Source organism: Lissotriton helveticus, chromosome 6 (assembly GCF_964261635.1).
Source record: "Lissotriton helveticus chromosome 6, aLisHel1.1, whole genome shotgun sequence".
Lineage (NCBI taxonomy): Eukaryota > Metazoa > Chordata > Amphibia > Caudata > Salamandridae > Lissotriton > Lissotriton helveticus.
Window position 1 is genome coordinate 1,543,098,365 of NC_136067.1, and position 23,931 is coordinate 1,543,122,295.

The 23,931-nt window shown below is 49.1% G+C and overlaps 1 protein-coding gene across 1 annotated transcript in view; it reads right to left on the bottom strand.

The window, feature by feature from the left end:
- Positions 1 to 29: 29 nt before the first annotated feature.
- XRN2 (5'-3' exoribonuclease 2) overlaps positions 30 to 23,931 on the bottom strand; it is a 372,302-nt gene continuing 348,400 nt past the window's right edge. The window contains exons 29-30 of the mRNA XM_078649322.1: positions 1,733 to 1,877; positions 30 to 525 (exon numbers count right to left, since the gene is read on the bottom strand). Of these exons, the coding sequence (XP_078505448.1) occupies positions 463 to 525; positions 1,733 to 1,877 (208 nt within the window). The 3' untranslated portion in view covers positions 30 to 462. The remainder of the gene's footprint in view (positions 526 to 1,732; positions 1,878 to 23,931) is intronic.

Genomic DNA, 23,931 nt, shown 5'->3' on the forward strand with positions numbered 1-23,931 from the left:
ATCAACTGCAACAAAGGACACAAGATGAAAAAGTTTGAATCATCTTTATAAAACTAGCCAGAAAAAGAAAATCAAATTCTTACATACAGACATAGTACAGCGTCTAAGATAAAACAAGCCGTTGCTCTGCAAACAGCTACTCAGGATTTTAGCATATTGCAGCAGAATGCTATTTTACATGTCCTAGTCCAAACTGGAGACACAACATGAACATAGTTAAGATTCTGCTAGTGAACCAAAGCAGTGATTTAAAAAACCACCCACTGTATTCTAAAATCAAAGTACATACCTCATCACATACTGCAGCTATACACTTAAGAAAGTACGCAAGCAACACAAGTAAAATACCTTGAGTACAAAATACTTAAATCAAGAATTAAAAAGAATACTGGTGTTTTATAAAGATGACACTTTCAAATGTGGTTTAAAAATGCAGACTTCTTGACTACAGGTCCTGCAAGACTATTTCCAGTTGTATCTTCCGGGTGGAGGTGGTAAGGGGTAACTCCTTCCAGAATTGTATGGCTGAAAACAAACAGAAGATTTTACTAGATAAACATAGCAAACACAGTAAATAGCCTGGTTGGTACACAGCTTTAACACAAAAGGTGCCAGGGACAGCTAGGGACTGTTTACAGATGTGATAACATGTCCTATACAAAGGATGCTGCTGCTACAGCCGGCTTCACTAGTAGTGTGTGCAGCATCAAACTGAATGGTACCCACGCCCCGGGCCACGAGGCCGGATTACATTAACTAGTGGATACTAAAGCTGATCACAGATTACAAGTGAGAGGTTAGAGGTCAGGGGAAAGATTTATCACAAATGAGGATTTTGTCCCACAGGAGGCAATAGTTACACATTGCACCACAAGTATTTAGTACATGTGATGATGGTCGCAAAATGATTATTGTAGCAAGTGAATTTCACAGAAATTGCTTATTTATAGAGCTACATTTGTCCAAATTTGAAATGGGGTTTCAAAGGCCCATCAGATCTCGCTGTCGCTTTAACCTTCACCGACAGGGCAAATTAAAAAGACATTAACATAGTGCCAGCAGTGCGAAGAAGGCAACATCAACCCACCAGCACCAACTGTTTCCGGGTATCAATTCTTTCTGAATTACAGCACAAAAACGAAAACCAATTTTAAACAATGTCTTTTCTTGAGAAAAACGAACAAATCAATGCCAAGATCACACTTCGTGTCAGGAAGTAAGGCTACAACTGGTGCAACGAACTCCGGACAATGTTATTACTTCGGTTTACCTTTTCGGCTACATTCCAAAATATGTTTAGATTCATTTACTTAAGCGTTTTAGTCACTGTACACCAAAACTAAAAGCCAATTCTTTGCAGCATCTTTAAACGTTGTATTTTTTGCAACTTCCTTTAACCAAGGGCTATTTGTTAGTTGATCCAGAAAGTGCCAGATTAGATGTATTTGGACATGTAGGTTTTTTATGCCCATGCGACCTTTGACGCACAGTTGGCCTCGGCTCTGTAGAGGCGCTTAACTGTTAATGTGGGATGTAAAGTTAGTATAGCCACATTCCTTATTAAACCAAATTTCCATGCATTAAGAAACCCACACATGGTGTTCAGAAATTGTTTTTCAAATTAACTGACCACAGCGTAGGGTGTCTAGAGGGTATTAGGTGGGGGCGGAGGGACACCAGGCCTCCACACATTCATGTCTGTAACAGACCCCAGCTGACCTCAGTTCCTTACCTGTCTATCTCTGTCACCACGATCATCCCTTCTTGGTGGATAACCGCCTTGTCTGCCCTGGTCCACTTGTCGCTCTTGGCGGTAGGAAGAACTTTGGGAATGTTGACTGCGGTTCCACGACATCAAAGGATCATTCCCAAAATTTCTGGGGGGAAAAATGTGGATAAGAAATTACCATATAATGATCAGATTAAAAGCAAGACATTCAAAACGAGAAAAAACGCCCCAACCCTTTCACAAACTGCAATTTAGCAATATCACAAATGGGAAGTGTTGTAAAAAAAAAAAAAAAAAAAAAAAAAAGAATATGACTTCCATTTTTGAGAAGCAAAGCATAATATTTTATAAAATTAAGTTCAGCATCTAATTAAAGGGCATTAGGACGCACACGGTTCCTGCAATAATGTGCTAACAAACCAAGACACAAAAGAGGCCGTGGCGGTCCTCAAGTGTGTTTGCAATGACCTCGAATGCAGATTTTTGAACAAAACCTGGCGCTGACCAAGCCGCTACCTCGTAGACACTATCCTAAAAGTAAACATGCCTGGCTAGGAGAAAGGGTTTTCTCAAACGTCCAGACAGTTTCCACAGCCCATTCTCCGCCGTTAATTGCAGGTTGCAAATGAATTCTTACTGCGGAGTATTCGGGATCTAGGGTAGGGGCCCCGGGTCTTTTTTCCTCCTCTATTATTCTTCTCAATATGTCAGAAGGTCTGATCAGGAAGAAACCTTTTCAAGTTCTATTGATGCCGTTTTCAATTGACCGTGGTGACCTAGCAACATAGGCACTAATTGGCGCGCGCTGACTGACATTTGGTGTACAGTTAGATCGGAACATTGGACAGCAATTACAATAGTTTGCATCGTGGATAACAAACCGAGCACATGGTTATTGCGCTAAAGTATCTATTGTAAAACCAGCATACAGAGCCAAATGTATAACGCAAAGTACTGCCACCTGACAAATATTCATAAGATGATACATTTATGAGAGGATTTCTAAAACATCTTTATTGATTATGAAGGTGTAACTCACACACTTCATACCTAACACCCCGCATAGGCAGGAACATCTGAAACATCTGAAATTGCCACAGCCTATTTTCATTTTTTTTTATGCCACTACGCATCCGTACTAGCAGGGCTACTGCCAATGCCCACTGCAAGATCTGGCAACCTGAAATAGGTTCTCCCATGTGCATCTCACAGATTGTTGTCAATCCGCTCCAAGTACTAATTTATGAATATGCCCAGCTCAAATGCACAAAAAAACATTACAAGATAAGGGAGTCATTGTGCCTATTTTCAATATTCTGCAGTTTCACTTCACTGTCCCAGGGAGCAGGTTTATCTGGGAGGAGGTACTTGGTTAGGCTTTTTTCCACATCCCTGCAAGCAGAGACCATAGCCCGCTATGTAAAGCTGAGCGTGCAGCTGCGTCTTAGCCCCCCTCCACCAAGATAAGGGGTACTCATGCCTTAAACAGAAAGGGGGCCCTCCGAAGCCCCCTCAACTCTAGGGAAATGAGAACTAGTCACGGCCTAGCACAAAGAAAGCAGTATGGGCTGCCTCTAGGAACAGTACTTACAACAAGGGGTGGTGAGGGACAGAGTCTCTGAATTAAGCAGAATACTCTCACCCTGTCAAGAGTTCAGGGCTAGATCCAACACCGTTTTTTAGCTCACTGCACCATCCCAGTTTCAGAACCTGGCTGTATGCAAATTAGTCTGTTCCTGTCCCAGTGCATGATGGGAACAGGGCAGACCAGACTACAAAAGCCAATTCTTACACTGGGAAGGAAACAAGCTTCCGGGGACCGGTTTCTGGCATTACAGCCGTCTTCGGCCCGGCTTGCTTGAATCCTGATGGTGCAATGAGCAAGGGACTCACATCTGAGCATACCCTTCCACGCTTAGGGTGGACAAAAATATTTACAACAAGGGGTGGTGATGGACAGAGTCTCTGAATTAAGCAGAATACTCTCACCCAGTCAAGAGATCAGGGCTAGATCCAACACCGTTTTTTAGCTCATTGCACCATCCCAGTTTCAGAACCTGGCTGTATGCAAATTAGTCTGTCCCTGGCACCATCAGGATTCAAGCAAGCTGGGCCGAAGACGGCTGTAATGCCAGAAACCGGTCCCCGGAAGCTTGTTTCCTTCCCAGTGTAAGAATTGGCTTTTGTAGTCTGGTCTGCCCTGTTCCCATGATGCACTGGGCCAGGGACAGACTAATTTGCATACAGCCAGGTTCTGAAACTGGGATGGTGCAATGAGCTAAGAAACGGTGTTGGATCTAGCCCTGATCTCTTGACTGGGTGAGAGTATTCTGCTTAATTCAGAGACTCTGTCCATCACCACCCCTTGTTGTAAATATTTTTGTCCACCCTAAGCGTGGAAGGGTATGCTCAGATGTGAGTCCCTTGCTCATTGCACCATCAGGATTCAAGCAAGCCGGGCCGAAGACGGCTGAAATGCCAGAAACCGGTCCCCGGAAGCTTGTTTCCTTCCCAGTGTAAGAATTGGCTTTTGTAGTCTGGTCTGCCCTGTTCCCATGATGCACTGGGCCAGGGACAGACTAATTTGCATACAGCCAGGTTCTGAAACTGGGATGGTGCAATGAGCTAAAAAACGGTGTTGGATCTAGCCCTGATCTCTTGACTGGGTGAGAGTATTCTGCTTAATTCAGAGACTCTGTCCATCACCACCCCTTGTTGTAAATATTTTTGTCCACCCTAAGCGTGGAAGGGTATGCTCAGATGTGAGTCCCTTGCTCATTGCACCATCAGGATTCAAGCAAGCCGGGCCGAAGACGGCTGAAATGCCAGAAACCGGTCCCCGGAAGCTTGTTTCCTTCCCAGTGTAAGAATTGGCTTTTGTAGTCTGGTCTGCCCTGTTCCCATGATGCACTGGGCCAGGGACAGACTAATTTGCATACAGCCAGGTTCTGAAACTGGGATGGTGCAATGAGCTAAAAAACGGTGTTGGATCTAGCCCTGATCTCTTGACTGGGTGAGAGTATTCTGCTTAATTCAGAGACTCTGTCCATCACCACCCCTTGTTGTAAATATTTTTGTCCACCCTAAGCGTGGAAGGGTATGCTCAGATGTGAGTCCCTTGCTCATTGCACCATCAGGATTCAAGCAAGCCGGGCCGAAGACGGCTGAAATGCCAGAAACCGGTCCCCGGAAGCTTGTTTCCTTCCCAGTGTAAGAATTGGCTTTTGTAGTCTGGTCTGCCCTGTTCCCATGATGCACTGGGCCAGGGACAGACTAATTTGCATACAGCCAGGTTCTGAAACTGGGATGGTGCAATGAGCTAAAAAACGGTGTTGGATCTAGCCCTGATCTCTTGACTGGGTGAGAGTATTCTGCTTAATTCAGAGACTCTGTCCATCACCACCCCTTGTTGTAAATATCTAGGAACAGTACAACACATATTTGGAATAAAGATGTGACTGTCCAGCCAGGGTTGGGAGTTTTTGTAAAGACACTAATATCAAAATCGGTTTACAGTAGAAATGAAGGTAAAATAGTAAAAGTGCACAGAGCAAAATACTTAATGAAACAGTAAAGCAACCAAGGCCCCTGGATACATTTGACCATCGAGAACACCACAACACTCAGTGGAGGGTCACACACTAACTTAATTTGCGTCCAGGGGGAGTGTGCTTCTAGGCACTCTGTTCACAACCCTGCTCTCCTTGGGCTGCTGCGGAGGGCAATTTCGCAAACGCATGTGGAAGATGGGTAATGAACAGCAGGGGAACCTATAGCTTATATGTCCAAGTTCTTGCCTCTGGGGAAGCAACCCACTAAAAATCGGTTTCAATGCATCATTTCCACTTAAAACAACCGAGCTTCCTTCGTGGGTAGAGTTTCTCTCTCCAGAGTGGTTTCTGGCAAGGACAACCTCCTTCATTCTTCCCAGAGTGCACTGCCTACATGCAGCGACTGCGCACAACCTTCTGTGATGGGGATGTGGGTGTAAAAAAAAAAAACAGGAGACTATTTGAAAACGGAAAAAATAAAAGGTTGTTACAACTGAAGAGATAGGCATGAACCTTTGTACCTAAATAAACGTTTGTTCTAATTTTACGCTCTGCATTTACTGTACTGAAAGGCTGCTTGAACATTTTTCAGTATTCCCTTTATATCCACAAAAGGTGATTAGAAGAAATGGGTTGAAGATCTATGGGAGGTAAAATAGAATCAAGTAATTCTTTCGTAATCCAAGCACTCAGGTTTGTGTCACAGAACATTCGGTGAATAGAGTAGTAACAATGAGAACAGATTAGTAGTTAGTTGAAATTGTCTTCACCAAGTTCTGTGGACAGATAAGGGTATTAATCTGTTTGGGAAGGAGAATAAGTCACTCACTGTATGGTCTTGTAGGTTCAAAAACGTAAACAGACCCAGTAATGATTAGCTCATATGTAACATCTATTTCTCCCTTTGCTGTACTTCATTTTGAGGTGCTAGTCATACAATTGGGACGAAGATGACTTGTTTGGACCCTTTGGAGACAGTTCCATATCTTACTTCACAAGGAGCCCCGAAGTAGGCTCCATTGTGGAGACGAACATTTTCAGGTAAAGAAAGACGAGGAGAAGATACACACTTGGTTGGATAGCTAGAACTCACCCTCAAGGAGAGATTCGAGTGTCTTTCCACTACAAAGGGCTTCATACCAAACTAATTGGCCATGAGGATGCACAAGGTTTCCAGTTTCTGCTACCTCCCCTTTTCAACTGCAGGAGGTGGATAGGGCCAATCATCCCTAACTGGGGTAACAAAACAAGTTTACCTTCAGTAAGGTCTTATCTGGTAGAGACTTATCTAGCCACAGATTCCTTACCAAATAATTATCCCCAGGTGTCAGACTGAATCTGGACGTTTTTCGCGAGGAGTACTCCTATGTGCTGGTAGGCGGTGTCATTAGGCTCTGCGTGTTGTCAGCGCTGGAAGTGAAGTACATGGTGTTATTTAGGCGCCACCCCAACACATGGCCGTCTATTTTTTTCGTGACTTTCCACGCCAGAAGAACAGCCACAAAAACCACTGACCACTGTTGTGTAGAACTGGGGCCCTGAAAAGGGAACAGCCCCGAACCCAGACATTCGTTCTCAGAGTGGGGAGGATGGGTGAGTTGGTAATCAATCTGCAGCTAGACAGTCTCAATTTAATAAGACATCAGCGAAGGTAAGTAACTTATTCGTCTGATAGAGACTTATGGCTGCAGATTCCTTACCTAACAATAGATACCCAGGCAATACCTCCCCAGAAATGGGACAGAAAAAATGATTTATACCAGAAAGTTCTGCAGGACAGGATGGTCAAAGTTGGACCTGACTGTCCAGCCAGAAATGTTTGGTTAACATGTGCATCGAGGTCCACAATGCTGCCCATCAGATATCCAGGACCTGAACTCCACGTGCTAATGCAATGGTTGCAGCCTTTGATCTGGTGGAATGAGCATGCAAGCCCTCTGGGTGCTGCTTCTTGGCCAATGCATAGCAAATCTCCATGCAAGCTATAATCCATTGGGAGATGGTCCGTTTCTGCATGGCTTTCCCTTTCTTGGCTCAGACATATCTCATGAAGAGTTGATAGTCTATCTGAAAAGGCTTTGTGCAGTCAAGGTAGAAAAAAGCTCTTTTTGGGTACAACCGGAGGACACTCCTCTTCCCTAGAGGGATGAGGTGGCGCATAAAAGGTAGGCAAGGTGATGGATTGGCCTATGTAGAACAAGATTACCACTGTCTGCAAGATCAGAGGCAACCTGATAAGGAGACGGATGGCCATGATCAACAGCAATGGATACCAAATTCTCTGAGCACAGTCTGAAGCTACAAGAACGACTTGGGTCTGATCTTTTGCGAATTTTGGGGAAGAGTCGTACGAGTTGAAAGGCGTACAGGAGGCCAGAGCTACTTCAGGCGAAAAGCATCTCCAAGCAAGAGCCGCCTTGGAAACGCCAGTGCGCCGAACTGCAGACTTTGCATGTTCTTGGAGGTGGCGAACAAACAAAGGCTCTCTCCACTGCTGAAAGAGACCTTGCACCATCTCCGGATGGAGACGCCATTTGTGATCCACTAGGCATCAATGGCCGAGTTTGTCCGCCTTGGCATTCAGAAAGCAAGCCAGGTGTTGAATCACCAGGGAAATGTCCTGTTGTACCAGCTATAACCAGTGGACAAAGGGTCCACAAGCCCACCTGCCGGTTTTGTTTCAGTACCACATGACTGTGGTATTGTCCGTGAACACCTGCACTAGCCTTTATCCTATGGAGGGTAGAAAAGCTTTCAATGCCAATCGGATCGCTCAGAGCTCCAACAGATTGATGTGGAGGCTGGACTCTGACAAAGACCAGAGTCCTCTGATCTTCACCGCTTCCAGATGGCCGCCTCAGCCCAGGAGTGACACATCGGTCACCACTGTCAGATCTGGTTGGTTAAGGGAGAAGGCTCTGCTGCTGACCCAATCGCTGTTTGTTAACCACCACTGCAGATCTTTTACAGTACTCTGAGATCTGGACCATGTTGGAGATTCCCCATATGCTGCGCAGGCTGGAACTTCAGGTCCCACTGCAGAGTCCACATATGCCAGCAGGCATGTGGCACAAGGAGGCCATGAGGCCCAGCAGCCAGTCAGTCTCGCTGAAACCCAGGGTAGCGGTTGAAACATCAGTATACTAGCCTGAATAACCTGGACTCGCTGTTGGGGAGGATAAGCCCAAAACTGCACTGTGTCCAGAATGGCTCAGAGGAAAGGGAGCATCTGAGAAGGGGTCGGGTGTGACTTCAGCACGTTTATAGTGAACCCAAGCAAATGCATGAGGCCCACCAAAGTCTGGAGGTGAGAGAAGACTGCATGGGACGAGCCCACATACAACATCCAGTTAGAGGTTGGGTGAAGACTGGCAACCCCTGATCACTGTAGGTGAGCTGCAATCACCTAGGTGAACAGCCACAGAGCAATGGTGATGCCGAAAAGAACTATAGAACACTGAAAGTGCTCTTGGCCCACCGTGAACTGCAAGCAACGCCCGAGTAGGCAGGACGGGAGTTTGGAAGTATGCATCCTGCAAGTGAAAAGCTTCCATCTATACTCCAGGGTACAAGCATCTGAACTTTATTTCAGGAAGAAGTTAAGACGACACAGGTCTAGAATAGGACAAAGGCCTCCATCCTTCTTGGACTTGCGACAGACTTCTGATGCAGGAACCATCTTGATGGCTCCCTTGGCCAAGAGTCAACACTTACTACAAGAATAAGGAGAAATGGTCCTCCGTCAGCTGATCGTAAGTAGGCATGGGTGGAGGGGATTCAAGAAAGGGGATGGAGCAGCCCAAATTGGGTGTCTGCAAAAACCATCTGTCGGATGTTATCGGCTGCCAGTGGAGCAGGTGATGGCGTATCCAGTGTCCCATTGGATGCCCATGTCAGGAGGAGAGAAACTAAAGGGGTTTGGTGGCTGTAGCTGCTTTCAGAGGAGGTGGGGTGCTTCACTGACCTCTGGCTAGGGGCTCCACAAGGTCTGTAAGAACCGCATCCTTCGCTTCAAAAACGATGGGAAACCTGCTGGCCATGATGGCCAGGATCAAATGGCTGTGAAAATGCCGTAGCCAAGAAAATGGCGAAAGGCGGACTGGGGTTGGCAAGGGGCCATGGATAGACCCAAGGACGTGGCCCAGAGTATGCCATGTCACCACAGAGGTTAAAACCATCATAGGGCATGCCTATGAGCAATGCTTGGACATGCCCCGAAAACTCAGTGGTTCTCATCCTGACATGGCACCTAAGTGCCACAGACTAAATAGATTTGCCCAGTGAGTCTGCCATATCTAGTTCACGTCCGACGGTCAACTTCGTTGCATCACCGTTGTCTGCGATTGGCTGCAACAGTATGGCCCAGGGCTCCTCCAAGACCATGGGCAGCACTTGCACAACAGAGTCCAAGATCATAAGAGTTGATCAGCACAAGAATTAAGAGGTGTTCACCAACAGCAGTGCTAGGCTGGTGGAAGAGAACGCCCTCTTACCAAAGGTATCCAGCCTCTTGGATTACCTATCCAGTGGCATGGAAGGGAACGTATCGCAGTTGACTCAGGATGTGGAGGCTTGGACCACCAAGTTCTCCGTGCTGGATGAGGAAACTGGTGTCCCCTGGAGCAGAATGGCAGCTGGCAATTACCTGTGCACAGGAGCTCCAGGGCAGCGCTTGGACAAGCGCCAAAGTAGGACATCTGTATGGGCTTCATCAAATGTGAGTAATGGTAACTCCCGTCAGAAGCACCTGTGTCAATACATTCATCTTGATTGCCACAGAGCATCCAAAGGTCCAAGACCTGAGCCGCCTTTCACATCAACATAGCGAAGGAGGCACCATCCTCCGTAGCCATGGTAGGGGGAAGAGAGCAAGCCAGTGTCCGGTGAGGTGTCTAACCCACTAGCATCCACCAATTCCTAATACCAGTTGTCCTCTGCGTCATCCAGGGGATGCTCCTATCCATAAGGGTCCTAAGAACCCTCCCGTTCATCTACCCCTTCAAGCCTCTCAAATGAACATGGCACTTGCTCCAGATCGGAGGGCATAGTCCAGGTTGACACCAGAGCCAGACTATGGCAGTTCAGTTCCGTGTCGGAGTTTGGAATTACTATGGCGACGCCTAGGGGCGTCTGTACTGGAGCAGGCACTGAAGATGGTCAAAGACAGCGCCGCTCTGGATTTGGCACAGGATCTAGAAGGGCCTCACTGGCGCAGAGGGCAAACCCACAAACGTGAGTCCAGTGGGGGCCCATCCAGAATACGTGGGCTTGAAGACCAAATGCACAAGTTACTTACCTTTGGTAACAATATATCTGTAAAAAACAGTAGTTAGTGTTAGATTCCTTACCTTAGAATAACCCCAGGCGTCAGACTGGATCCGGAAAGTTTGTCAGCAGTACCCCTGCGCGTTGCTAGGCGTCGTCTGCAGCTCCGCGTCAGTCGTCGGAATCGTGATCGCCGGGATGGCGTCTGAGTACTTAGATGCCGCCCTCGCGTGCGGACGTCAGTTATGTACATAGCTTTCTGCGCCAGGAATGCAGAGCCAGGATAGAAAACGACACTGGTGCCATGAAACTAGGGCCCTGAAAGGGATGTCCTTAACCCTAGATATCGGTTCGCAGAACAGGGAGGATCGGTGGGGCGGTAAGGAATTTAACACCAACTACTGTTTCTTACAGATATATCATTACCGAAGGTAAGTAACTAGTGCATCTGAAAGAAACCGGTTAGTGTTGGATTCCTTACCTTAGAATATATACCCCAGCAATACCAACTCCGGTGGTGGGTCTGCAAACCAAGATCACACCAGCAAGTCCTGGAGAACGGAATGGCCGAAAAAGCCATCTCTCCGGACTTGGCTGTCCAGGCAGTAGTGTCTAGCAAACGTGTGCAGCGAGGCCCACATAGCTGCCTGGCAGATGTCCTGCAAGGGGACTCCCCGACCAAGGGCAGTAGTAGCTGCCGTGGCCAGAGTGGAATGGGCACGCAGCCCAACTGGAGGCTCCTTCTTAGCCAAGGAGTAGCAAACCTTGATACACAAGACGACCCACCGAGAGATGGTCCGTTTGTGCACCGCCCGTCCCTTCTTAGCGCCCACGTAACCAACAAAGAGCTGGTCGTCCACCCGGAACTGGCGTGTGCGATCCAGATAGGAGCGCGCACGTTTTGGGTCCAGAGTGTGGAGCCTCTCCCTCTTTCGAGGGATGCGGAAAGAAGATGGGCAAGGTGATAGACTGCCCGATGTGGAAGGCCGTGACTACCTTGGGCAGGAAAGAAGGACGAGTCCTCAGAACAACTTTGTCCGGATGGACAGAGAGGAAAGGAGGTTTTGAAGATAGAGCCTGGAGCTCGCTCACTCACTCACTCTCCTGGCAGAGGTGATGGCAACCAGGAATGCAGTTTTAAGAGTCAGAAGACGAATAGGACAGTTATGAAGTGGCTCAAAGGGAGCGCACATCAGATATGTTAGAACAAGATTCAAGTCCCGCTGAGGCATCATAAAGGGAACAGGAAGAAACGTGTGTGTGATGCCTTTCAAGAATCTGTTAACAATCGGGGACTTGAACAAAGAAGGCTGATCAGGTAGCCTCAAGAAGGCGGAAAGGGCAGAAAGGTAACCCTTGATAGTGCCCAGAGCAGAGCCCTGCTGGGCAAGAGAAAGAAAGAAGAGGAGCACCTCTGAAAGGTGGGCAGAGAGTGGATCCACAGCCTTTGCTGTGCACCATGCCACAAATTTGTTCCACCTGCAGGCATATACAGTTTTTGTGGAGGGAAGCCTGGCTGCCAGAATCCCATTGCAAACTTCAGGAGGCAAGTCAAATGGCCTCAACTGCTGCTGCTCAATCTCCACGCATGTAGGTGGAGACTGGACAGGTTCGGGTGGAGGACCGTCCCCTGCTACAGAAGGTCCTCCTGAAGAGGCAGACGAATCGGGGGATCGACCGACATGCTGCGTAGCTCGGGATACCAGTATCTTCGTGCCCTGTCCGGAGCTACAAGGATGACTTGGGCCCGGTCTCACCTGATCTTCAGCACTCTGATATAGGCGGAAAGGCGTACAACAGACCGCAGCTCCACTCGTGATGAAAAGCGTCGCCGAGCGAGTGCCGCCTTGGAAATTCCAACGCGCAGAACTGATGACATTGCGCATTCTCTTCGGTGGTGAATAGATCTAACCAAGGCTCTCCCCACTGCTGAACGAGACCTTGCGCCACGTCAGAGTTCTGACGCCATTCGTGATCCATCATGCACCGGCGGCTGAGTTAGTCCGCCCTGGTGTTCAGGGAACCTGCCAGGTGTTGAACCACCAGGGGAACACCCTGGTGTTCCAGCTATTGCCAGAGGCGCAGAGCCTCCTGGCAAAGGGTCCACAACCCCACCCCGCCCTGTTTGTTGCAGTACCACATGGCGGTGGTGTCCGTAAACACCTGCACTACACTTCCCCGGACAGAGGGAAGGAATGCCTTCAGTGCAAGTCGGATCGCCAGCAGCTCCAGAAGGTTGATATGGAGCCGGGGCTCCGCCGGAGACCAGAGGACTCCGATCTCCCTCTCTCCCATGTGGCCCCCCCATCCCAGGAGGGGCGCATCCGTCACCACTACGTGCTCCGGTTGGGGTAGGGAGAGAGATCTGCCGCTGACCCAATCGCGGTTCATGAACCACCACTGCAACTGACTCGCAGTGCCCTCCGAGATCAGGACGTGGTTGGACAGGTTGCCCTGATGCTGTGCCCACTGAAACTTCAGGTCCCACTTCCCCCTTCCTTACTGGGAGAGAACAAAGAGTCAAGCTGGGGGAGTTCCTATCTCCATCCCGACCAGTGCTGTGTGGGGTCCCCCAAGGGTCGGCACTCAGCCCGACCCTTTTTAACATCTATGTGACCCCACTAGCCAGACTAATTAGATCTTTCGGGATGGAGGTAGTCTCTTATGCAGATGACACCCAAATACTCGTCTCTCTCCCCCATTCAGATGTGCTAATCGCCTCCAAGTTTAGATCTTGTATGGAGGCGGTTGGTCATTGGATGATTCAGAACTCTCTTAAACTGAATGGGGAGAAGACTGAGGTGATGGTGTTTGGGGGAAAAGAAAACATCTGGTCAGCCAACTGGTGGCCTGACTCCCTAGGCATATGCCCTTCCCCCACAACATCTGCTAAGAATCTCGGGGTGATGATAGACCCTGCCCTTGACATGGCTAGTCAGGTGAGTAGAACCGTTTCCACCTGCTGGGGCTTGATTCACACCCTGCGTAGGATCAGGAAATCTCTCCTTACAGGCTAGAAAGCAAATAGCCGTCGCACTTACAGGTTCTCGTTTGGACTACTGTAATGCGCTGTATGCTGGGCTAAACCGGAGCCACCTGCAGCGCTTACAGGTAGTCCAAAACACCATAGCTAGATTTGTCCTGGATATTCCTAGACGCTCCTCGGCCACTGCGGCCAGGAAAACGTTGCATTGGCTACCGGTAGAACATCGAATCCGATTTAAAGTCTTATGCATGACCTACAGAGCCATCGCTAAAAATAGCGACACGGGAATTGGGTCTATCATCTCCCACTACACCCCCGGAAGGAACTTGCGTTCCTCCGGGAAATCGCTTCTGACAGTCCCCCGCGTACGAAGAGCTAAATGGGGTGGCAGGGCTTTTTCCACTCTAGCCCCTAAATGGTGGAATGATCTTCCTTTGGACCTGAGATCCCTTCCGTCTTTACAGAAGTTTCGTACTGCCCTAAAAACTTGCCTCTTCCGGCAAGCCTATATGTAAGGACGTCTGTTTTCAATTTTTGATCTTATTGTTAGGCGCCTTGATACCTGCGGGTTATTGTCCATGCGCGTTATAAATTTTTATCATATCATATCACTGCAGAGCCCACATCCGCCACTTGGTGTGATGCACCAGAAGGATGCAGGAGGCCATCAGCCCCAGGAGTCGCAGCGTCAACCTGACCAAAACACGAGATAAAGGCTGAAAAATCAGAATCAGAGCCTGAATATCTCGAACCCACTGTTCGGGGGGGAAAAACCCGAAACTGCACCGAGTCCAGAACCGCTACAATGAAAAGGAGCTTCTGAGAGGGGCACAGGTGTGACTTGGGCACACTGATCGAGAACCCCAGCGAGTGCAGAAGGTTGGATGTAGTCTGGAGGTGGGAGACTACTGTCTGGGGCGAGCCCGCCTTCAACAACCAGTCGTTGAGATAGGGGAAGACTGAAACCCCTGATCTGCGCAGATGAGCTGCGACCACCGCCATCACTTTTGTGAACACCCGAGGGGCGCTGGTAAGGCCGAAGGGGAGCACGGTAAACTGAAAGTGCTCGTGGCCTACCGTGAACCGCAGGTAGCGCCGGTGGGCCGGCAGGACGGGGATGTGGAAATACGCGACCTGCAAGTCCAACGCTACCATCCAGTCTCCTGGGTCCAGGGCAGTCAGGACCTGAGCCAAAGTCAGCAGCTTGAACTTCTTCCAGAGGAAGCCGTTGACGCTCCGCAGGTCCAAGATAGGGCGTAGGCCTCCTTTGCCCTTCTTGGGTACCAGAAAGTAGTGGGAATAGCAACCACGTCCTACTTCTGGCCCAGGAACGTGTTCGATGGGCCCCTTGGCCAAGAGGGCTAGAACTTCCTCCTGCAGAAGTTTCAAGTGATCCCCCCGACACGTGGAGGTATTGCGGTGGCATGGCTGGATGGGTCGCCACGAAGGGGAGGGAGTAGCCCCTTCGGACGATTTGCAGCAGCCGCCTGTCCGACGTGAAGGGGCACCAGTGGAGGAGGTGATGGCGAACCCTGCCACCCCCACTGGCATTGAATGGGCCTGAAATGCCAGACTAGGAAGGCTTAGAGGCAGATCCTGCAGGAGCGGATGTGGACTGACCCTGCCATGGACCCCCGGCAACGCCACGGCGGTTACCACATCCGCGTGGAGACTGGGTCTGCGGCTGGCTGGACATGTGGGGTGCCCCTTCCTTGGCCACAAAAGGGGCGAAAAGCGGGAGTTTGCTGGCGCTGGCCTTGGCCCAAGGACTTGGCCTTCGCCCTGGAGTCCTTGAAACGTTCCAGTGCACTGTCCGCTTTGTCGCCAAAAAGGCGACGGCCATCGAAGGGCATGTCCATGAGAGAGGCCTGTACATCTCCCGAAAAGTTGTCGGACCTCAGCCAGGCGTGGCGGCGAACCGCCACCGTCATTGCAATTGCCCTACCCAGCAAGTCTGTGGTGTCAAGTCCACATATAATTGAGTACCATGCCGCATCCCGCCAGGGCTTGGGCGAGCTTTGCCGGGCCTCTTCCAGACACTGTTGCAGCACGTCCGCAACCGAATCCCACAGAGAGTGGGTGTAACGGCCCAAAAGGCAGGCGGTGTTGACAGACCGCAGCCCCAAACTGAGCGAGGAGAACAGTTTCTTCCCAAACTGATCATACCCTTTGGTTTCCCGATCCGGAGGAGCGGTCGGGAATGCGGTCTGAGACGTAGAGGCCTGGATCACCAGGCTCTCGGGGGTGGGGTGCACGGACAGAAAGCTAGGGTCGCCCAGAGCCAGGCGGTGGCGTCTGGCCACGTTCCGATCCACAGGAAGGCCTGTGGAGGGCTTGGACCAGGTGCCCAGCAGAACGTTAGTGAGGGCTTCGTTAAACAGCAGTAGAGGCTCCGAGGAGCTTGCCTGCAGTTTGAGCACCTCAGTGAGGAGGTTAGTCCTCACAGCCACGACAGGGAGCTCAAGAGCCAAGGCCTTGGCTGCCCTGTTCAACACCACGCTGTAAGCAGCCCCCTCCTCCGAAGCCACGGAGGGAGGAGAGACTAATCCAGTGTCGGGCGAAGTGTCCAGACCACTGGCCTCCCTTAGCTCCTCTGCCCAGTCCGGACTCAACTGGCACTGCAGTGCCAGAGGGTCCTCCGACCCCCTCCCAATCCTCCTAGTCATCCATCTCCTGATAATCAGGCAAAAATGATGGAACGGGTCGAGGGTGAAGGCCTCACCCATCGGCGCCCGAGACTGCGTCGAGCGGTACCAGGACTGAAACCGGGGTCCACATCGTCCGGAGACTGCGCCGGGATCGACACCCTTGGGGTCTGCGCCAGCGGAGTCGCGAGGTCGACTGGCGACAGCCCGGATCCAGCGGAGCCATGCGGTGTCGGGAGAGTAGACGGCGCCGAAGCACCCATCCGCACCGGAGCTGCCGGCCCGCTAGGGCTCCCAGTCAGACCCGCGGGGCCCGAAGGCACCTCAGCAGGTTCAGACTAAGGAAAGCGTGACCTCATGGCAGAGAGCAACGCGCTGACCTCCTCCGGTGTCGCGTGCAGCCCAGGAACCAGCGGGTATGGAGCTGGACGCGGCTCCGATGGAGCCGCGTGGGCGGTGTCGCCCGAACCCCCAGCTGCATTGCGCGAGCGTCGGAAGAGCGATAATGCCTCTTCAACTTCTATTTCTAATGCCTCAACTTACCTGAGGACTTGGAGCCTGACGAGGGGTGGCGGCTCGTCGAGCAACGATGACTGCGGCTCCGCGACCAGTCCCTAGACTTCCTCCTCGACCGGGACTTCGAGCGGAGCAGAGCAGACTGCCGGAGCAGCTTACGGGTCTGCTCCAGTCTAGCCTTTGAGGTCAAGGCACGACTTGTCATGGCCAGCCCCGAAACAATAAAGGCAGACGGTGGGGGTCGGTCACCGACATCAAACGGTGACAGTCCTCGCAAGGTTTAAAAACAGGCATCCCTAGCGGCACCGCGAGTCGAGGGTAGGCTCGAAAAGTGATCAAAAGAAATCAAAAACGTAGTCAAAAATTGACTGGAGTACCACTCTTCCCGGATCTGCGCTTGCGGCGCAGAAAAAAGAAGAACTGACGTCAGCGCGCAAGTGCGGCGTCTAAGTACTCTGACGAAGTCATCCCGGCGATCACGACGCGGAGCCGCAGACACCTAGCGACGGCAGGGGTACTGCTGACGAAAACTTTCCGGATCCAGTCTGACACCTGGGGATATTCTAAGGTAAGGAATCTAACACTAACCTGTTTCTTTCAGATGCGAGGTGCATGGCCGCCTAGAACTCTTGGTTGGGTGGGGTAGTTCCAGCAAAGTTACGGAGGTTCAGAGCAGACCCTGGCACAGGCTCCGCACACTAGTGAGGCCTAGAATGCCATGCTCCTGTGCCTCATCCAAGGATTTGGATGGGTACAGCCAAGGCAAAGACTTCAACGACTTATGGTGGGGTGGGACTTACCCAACCACTTGGATTACAACGTCCGCTGTGTGCGGTTCCACGAGCTGTCCCTGGACCTTGCAGGTGTTGGACTTATCGTCCTTCTCCAAGCACCACAAAGTGTGGGTCTTTCCGATATCTGCCTGTGAGGCACCAGATGACTTGAAAGCCTTAGGTTTCTTAGGAGACATTGTCACACCAGCCGAATAAATTCTCAGAAAAAGTGTTGACAAATATTCGAGAAAAAAACTGTCAAAAAGTGACTGAGGGGTAGCTCATGGATCAGAGCTAACTCGCACGGAAAGAAAAGAGCAGGCGTCAGTACGCTGGGGTGGTGCCTCTACAGGCATCGCACAAGTCGCTTCGGGCAGGGGGAATGCAAACATGCAGCCAACTGATGATATCTACCAGCGTTTAGGGGTACTGTTAAAAAAAATTCCAGATCCAGTCTGACGCCTGTGAAATAATTTAGGGTAAGTAAGGAATGCGTTACTTACCTGTAACTGCAGTTATCCAGTATTGGTATCTTTCATAGATTCACATGCCTGAATCATTCCCCGTCGGGCTGGGAGTCCCCGGTACATAAATAAAGTAATGTCTCATTAGACCTATAGAGTAATAGGCCAAGGGTCTCACATTAGTAACATCCATGTCCTTTTGTAAAAAAAGGACCAAACTTCGGAGAAGAGCCAATCAGCTATCACCACCCTCTGGAACCTTCCTGGAAGGAGCTCTAGTCCCTCAGATTTTCGTAAGCACAATGCTAAGTAGTTGCATTACTGAGAGGACTAGGAGAGCCTTTCCAGGGAAGGGAGGTGGGTTGCATGTGAATCTATGAAAGATACCAATACTGGATAACAAATAGTTAATCTGTCGGTGTAGTTTTGCAGCTTGAAGATCTTTCTGGATTCACTATGCTGTGCATTATTCCACGGTCTAGTGGTTGGGCCCGGAATCTGAGTCTTTTTTTTCTTTTTTTTCGTAGCCCAGGTGGGCGTCGACGTCCCACCTTCTGGTTAACTTCCTGTGACGTCAGCACGCTTCCTGCGGAAGCTCCCACCTTTGGGCATGATCTTCGGATTCTTTTTTTTCTCGTTTTTGTGTTTTGGTTTCTGAATCCTTGGCAATGTTTTCTAGTTCTTCGTTAAAGTAAATGAATTTTTACTGTCTCTTAAAGTGTCTGTCTTTTATTCCTTGCATTTCCATCTTCCTCTCCTGCCTCATCTTTCTGGCGGAGGTGGGCGGGTTCACTAGTGAATCCAGAAAGATATTCAAGCTGCAAAACTACACCGACAGGTAAGAAACTATTCGTTTTGCAGCCTGAATCTTTCTGGAATCACTATGCTGCGCATAGACTTTGTAGCGGTTTGTTATGTTTGTGGTGGCTGGGTGGAAGATTAGCTTTGGTTGTTGAATATATGTTGAAGCACTTTCTGTCCTACTTGTGCTTCCTTGTTCATTTGTATATCCACGCAGTAGTGCTTAGTGAACGTGTGCACTGAAGCCCATGTTGCCGCCAGGCAAATGTCCTGAAGGGTGTGTTAGCCAGGAAGGCTATCGTTGCTCCTTTTTTCCCTGGTAGAGTGGGCTCGTGCCCCCTCTGTTAGTTCTTGACCTGCCTGTTTGTGGCAGAATTGTATCGTTTGTGCGATCCACCGTGCGATGGTGGCCTTAGTTACTGGTCTACCCAGGAAACTGCTTGCGAAGGACACAAAGAACTGCTTTGTTTTCCTGTGCTCTTTAGTTCTTTCCATGTAATGCATTACTGCCCTTCTAGCGTCCAGAGTGCAGTGCCCTCAACGCTTGTGAATGGTTTCTGAAATATGCTTGGTATTTGTATTGTCTGGTTCATGTGAAACCTTGACACCACCTTTGGCATAAAGTGTGGGTCAGTTCTCATCACCACCCTGTCGTGTATTTGGATGCAAGGTTCTTGTAGCGTTAGTGCGTGCAGTTCGCTTACCCTGCGTAGCGAGGTTGCCACTAGAAAGGCTGTCTTCATTGTGGACATTTGTAGTGAGGCTTTATGGATGGGCTCAAAGGGCGCCTTCATAAATTCGGTTAAAACTAGATTACGGTTCCATGCCGTGGCATCATCCTCTTTGGCGGTGCGATAATTTTAGCCCCTTCCAGGAATCTCTTTACTACTTGTGATGTCAAGAAGCTCTTTCCGGTCTCTCCTCTTGTGTAGGCTACTATCGCTGCTAGGTGCACTCAGTGAGGTGGAACTTAGGTTTGGTTTAGCAGGTTTGTTAAATATTTTAGCACCGTTGATTCCTTGGTCATTCTTGTGCAGATTCTTCTTGATACACCATTGTGTGAATCTTTTCCATTTTGCTACATAGCACCTCCGTGTGGTTGGTCTCCTTCTCTCATAGCACCGGCAGTGTGCTCTCCGGCAGTTTCAGGTATGCAAACTATGTCTTCAGGAGCCATGCCACTAAGCAGAGGCTCTCTGGCTCTTGGAGGAGTACCACTCCACTTTGCGTGGAGTGTGTCTTTCCTTTTCCCGAACTTGTGAGGTGGCCCCTGCGCTATTTCCACTATTTGTGAGAACCACAACTGTCTGGCCCACTGCGGTGCCACCAGGATCAGCGTCATGTTGCTGGTTCTGCATTTGCTGAGTACCCTGTGCATCAGTGGTATGGGGGGGAAAAGCGTAGGCACATTTTTTCGACCAGCTTATCCATAGGGCATTCCCCTGGGATTGTTCCCCTGGTTGCCTGAATGCGAAGGATTGGCATTTTGCATTCTGGTGTGTTGCAAATAGGTCTATTGTTGGGGTTACCCACTTCTTGAATAGCCTTTGTGTTTCTTGTGCATTGTGCTCCCACTCGTGGGATGCCGATGTCTGTCTACTGAGCCAGTCCGCCTCCACGTTGTACTTTCCTGGTAGGTGTATTGCCAGGAGGTCTATTTATAGTGGGATTACCATCTCCATATCTCCTGCGCTATGTTGGATAGCGCTACTGATGGTGTTCCTCCCGGTTTGTTGATGTAGAACATCGTTGTGGTGTTGTCGGTTTGTATCAGCACTCTTTGCCCGTACAGTTATTTCTGGAAGGCCTTTAGTGCGAGGAACATAGTCTTCTGCTCCAGATAGTTGATGTGTTTGATTGCATCTGCTGGGGTCCACAGACCCCTCACCTTGAGCTTGTTCATGTGTGCTCCCCATTCCATCTGGGATGCGTCTGTGGTGATGGTCACAGTTGGGGTTGGTGGTGTTAAAGGCCTCCCTTTGGTTATGTTCTCCTTGGTCCACCACACCATCTCCTCCTGCACTGCGTGAGTTACAACCACTAGATCTTCCCAACTCCCTGTAGCTTGTGACCATTGTTGCAGCCATTCCTGGAATGGTCTAGTGGAGCCATATATTGGGGACTAGGTGTATGCACGACGCCATCATCCCCATGATCTTGCTCGCTGTCTTCACTGTCAGAACTCACCCCTTCTGGTACGGACGGGTCTCCCTCAGTTGGGCAAGTGTCCTCTTGTCGCTGGGGAACACTTTGCTCTGTATGGTGTTGATCTGTGTGCCTAGGAAGATCTTCACTTGTTCTGGTTCCATCGAGGATTTCCCCCCGTGTATTGAGAATCCCAGTTCTGTTAACGTCTGTGATCCGCTGTGCATATTCTTTACAGAGTTTGTGGGAACTTGCTTTTATTAGCCAGTCGTTGAGGTAGGGGAATACATGAATCCCTTCCCTCCTTAGGTGCGCTGCCACGGCTGCAAGGCACTTGGTGAAGACCCTTGGCGCGTATTTTAGTCCGAAGGCCAGGGCAGTGAACTGGTAGTGTTCTTTGTCGATGGTAAATCTCAGTAGATGTTTGTGCTGCCTGTTCATGGGAATGTGTAGGTAGGCATCTTTTAGGTCTATGGTGGACATAAAGTCTCCGTCCCTTATCTGAGGGACAACTTCTTGAAAATGTAATTTTCAATGTTTGCGTTTTTATGTATTGGTTCAGGACCCGTAGGTCCAGGATGGGTCTTTACGTTTTGTCCACCTTTTGTACGAGGAAGTAGTTAGAGTACACCCCCTTGTGTCTTTCTTTGAATGGTATGGTTTCTATGGCCTCTTTTCGGAGGAGTTCTTGTGCTTCCTCGGAGTAGCGCTAGTGCTTTTCCTGAGCGCGCTTTCTTTTTTGGTTTCCTGTCTGGTGGTTTCTTTTCCAGTTCTATGCAGTATCCGAACTGTATGATGTTCAGTATCCATTGGTCTGTTATTTATTTCCATTCCTGGAAGAAGTGTTTTAGTTGCCTCCTGCTGGTGTTACATGTTTGCTATGGGGCTTAGACCTACTGCCCGAGGAGGCATGCTGAGTTTTCAGTGTTTAAGGCAATACCATCAGAAGAAAAAAATTTGCCCTTCGTGGTTTAGAGCATTTGGACTCCCAGTCTGGCAGCACTGAATGAAAAGTGTTGGGATTCAATTTTGCAGAAGATGCTTAAACCACCAAGCTCTCTGGAGAAGGAGTCAATAAGCATTTATATTGGAGGGCAATCTGCACGTGGACTGCGGGCACCGAAAAGAGCTTTTAACAGGCAGCCAGTTCCAGAAGAGCCTAGTTGAAATGTAGAACAGCTTCTGCAGTCACTGAAAACTGCTGCACGGTTTCAGGAAGAAGATTGGATAGTTCTACAGACAGTAGGGGGCAACTCAAACATGCGACTTTTATACACAACCATGAACAAACATTTCCCCTGAAGGATCAGGAATCTCTTGTTCAAGGGGCGTATCAAGACTGCTTCCATTCTGAAGATTTTAATAAAGCACCACATCTATGATATAAGGAGGGAGCAAGTTATCGGCCTCAAACATCTTTCGCCACTGGCCGAACTTCCAGGTTGGCAGATCAAGTTCATTTGCATACATAGGTTGAACCTCTGGGTACAGGGTCAGCATAGCCTGTACCCAGTCCTGAAAAAAAAAGCTTTTACTGTCTCCTTTGCTACCGGACGTATTTCTTCTGAAGGAGAGAATGTCAAACACAGCTCAGAGTGCCATCAGAGACTATAATAGAAGCAATGTCATAGTCCATACGTCCAGGGTTTTAGATGGCAGAAAACTCCCCAGAAGCAATGGCATGACAAAGTTTGTGTACGCTGCTGGCAGTGCCGTCGAGTGCAAGATGACATTGAATAGTGGCTTGATAGGACGCAGGATGTTATGCTCAGCTCTAATGCACTTCCGTGATTGGATTACCTGTGATCAGGGAAATGGATCACACTTTATCCCAACAGTGTGGAATTCCTTCATAGAAGACATTTGTCATTGTTACCTGGAAGTTTGCTACCAATCACTGTCCTGATGAAGACCCTGTGGAATTGTATTTGGGGGGGGTCTAAACCAACATAATCACATGTTAACCTAAAATGTGACTGTTTCCACATTGAATGTTGATTTTGAGTCTTGTTGAAAAACCGATGTATCGATTCAATGTTTTGACTTCCTCAAAATGCACTACCGCACCATTGTGAGCACATTCGAAATCACTGCGCCATCAGTTGGAGCACAGATTTTAAGTATTTTTTCTTTGAATATCATAAATATTTATTTGGTAATTTGCACAATCAATTGTTGGTATGAAATTCAATCAACTGTTGGTTTATTGATGTTTTGAGATATTGTTGAGCCAGGAAGCATAGGCTTGAAAGATTTCCACTCCCACCGCCCCCCGCCTTCTTACAGGTCTAACCCAAGAACAACTTGGTTTTCCAATCTCAGGTGGCTTCCGGGTGCATAGACCATATGCAGAGGTCCATATCTTAACCCTATATCTGCTTGTGACAAAATCTAGATAGTAAGAAGCCTAGGACGCTTACAACTAGTATTATATTCTTTAAGGAATTCTGTGAAAACCAAATAAAAGCGAGCAACTGACAGTTGTCCGTATTGTGAAGAAAAACAAGCAGCACACCAGACGGCACTACGTGTAAGCTGATTAATTTAGTTCCTTGGCAGGCAGAGCCGCAACTAGTGTCATATGGTATCACCTAGCAAAGCTGGAGACCCGTTAGGTTGGATCTAGAAAATGTTTGCCCTATCACCAATGTCCAAGTCAGCCTGGCAAAGATCAAGAATAAGAACTCTGTGTGCCAAAACAGTGGTAGCTGCCACTGTCCATTGGCTCGAAGGGGGCACCCGTGAGTAAAGTCAGGACCAAATTGAAATCTCACTGAGGCACAAAGGGTTTGGAGGGACATGTCAAATATTTTACAAATTGGATCACAATAGTTTTTTGTGTGGAAAAGGACGGTTGACCTGGTAAATGCAGAAAGGGCTTCCAAATAACTTGTGATAGGGCCTACTGCAAGACCTCACTGGGGCAAAGACACAAAAAAACTTGGAGTCTAGCTTAGTAAGAGTTTGCCTTAGGCTCCACACCAGGCCTCAAACTTCTCCCATGACCTGGCTTAAATGAACTTTGCAGAAGGGTGCTTGATAGCAAGGATGAACTC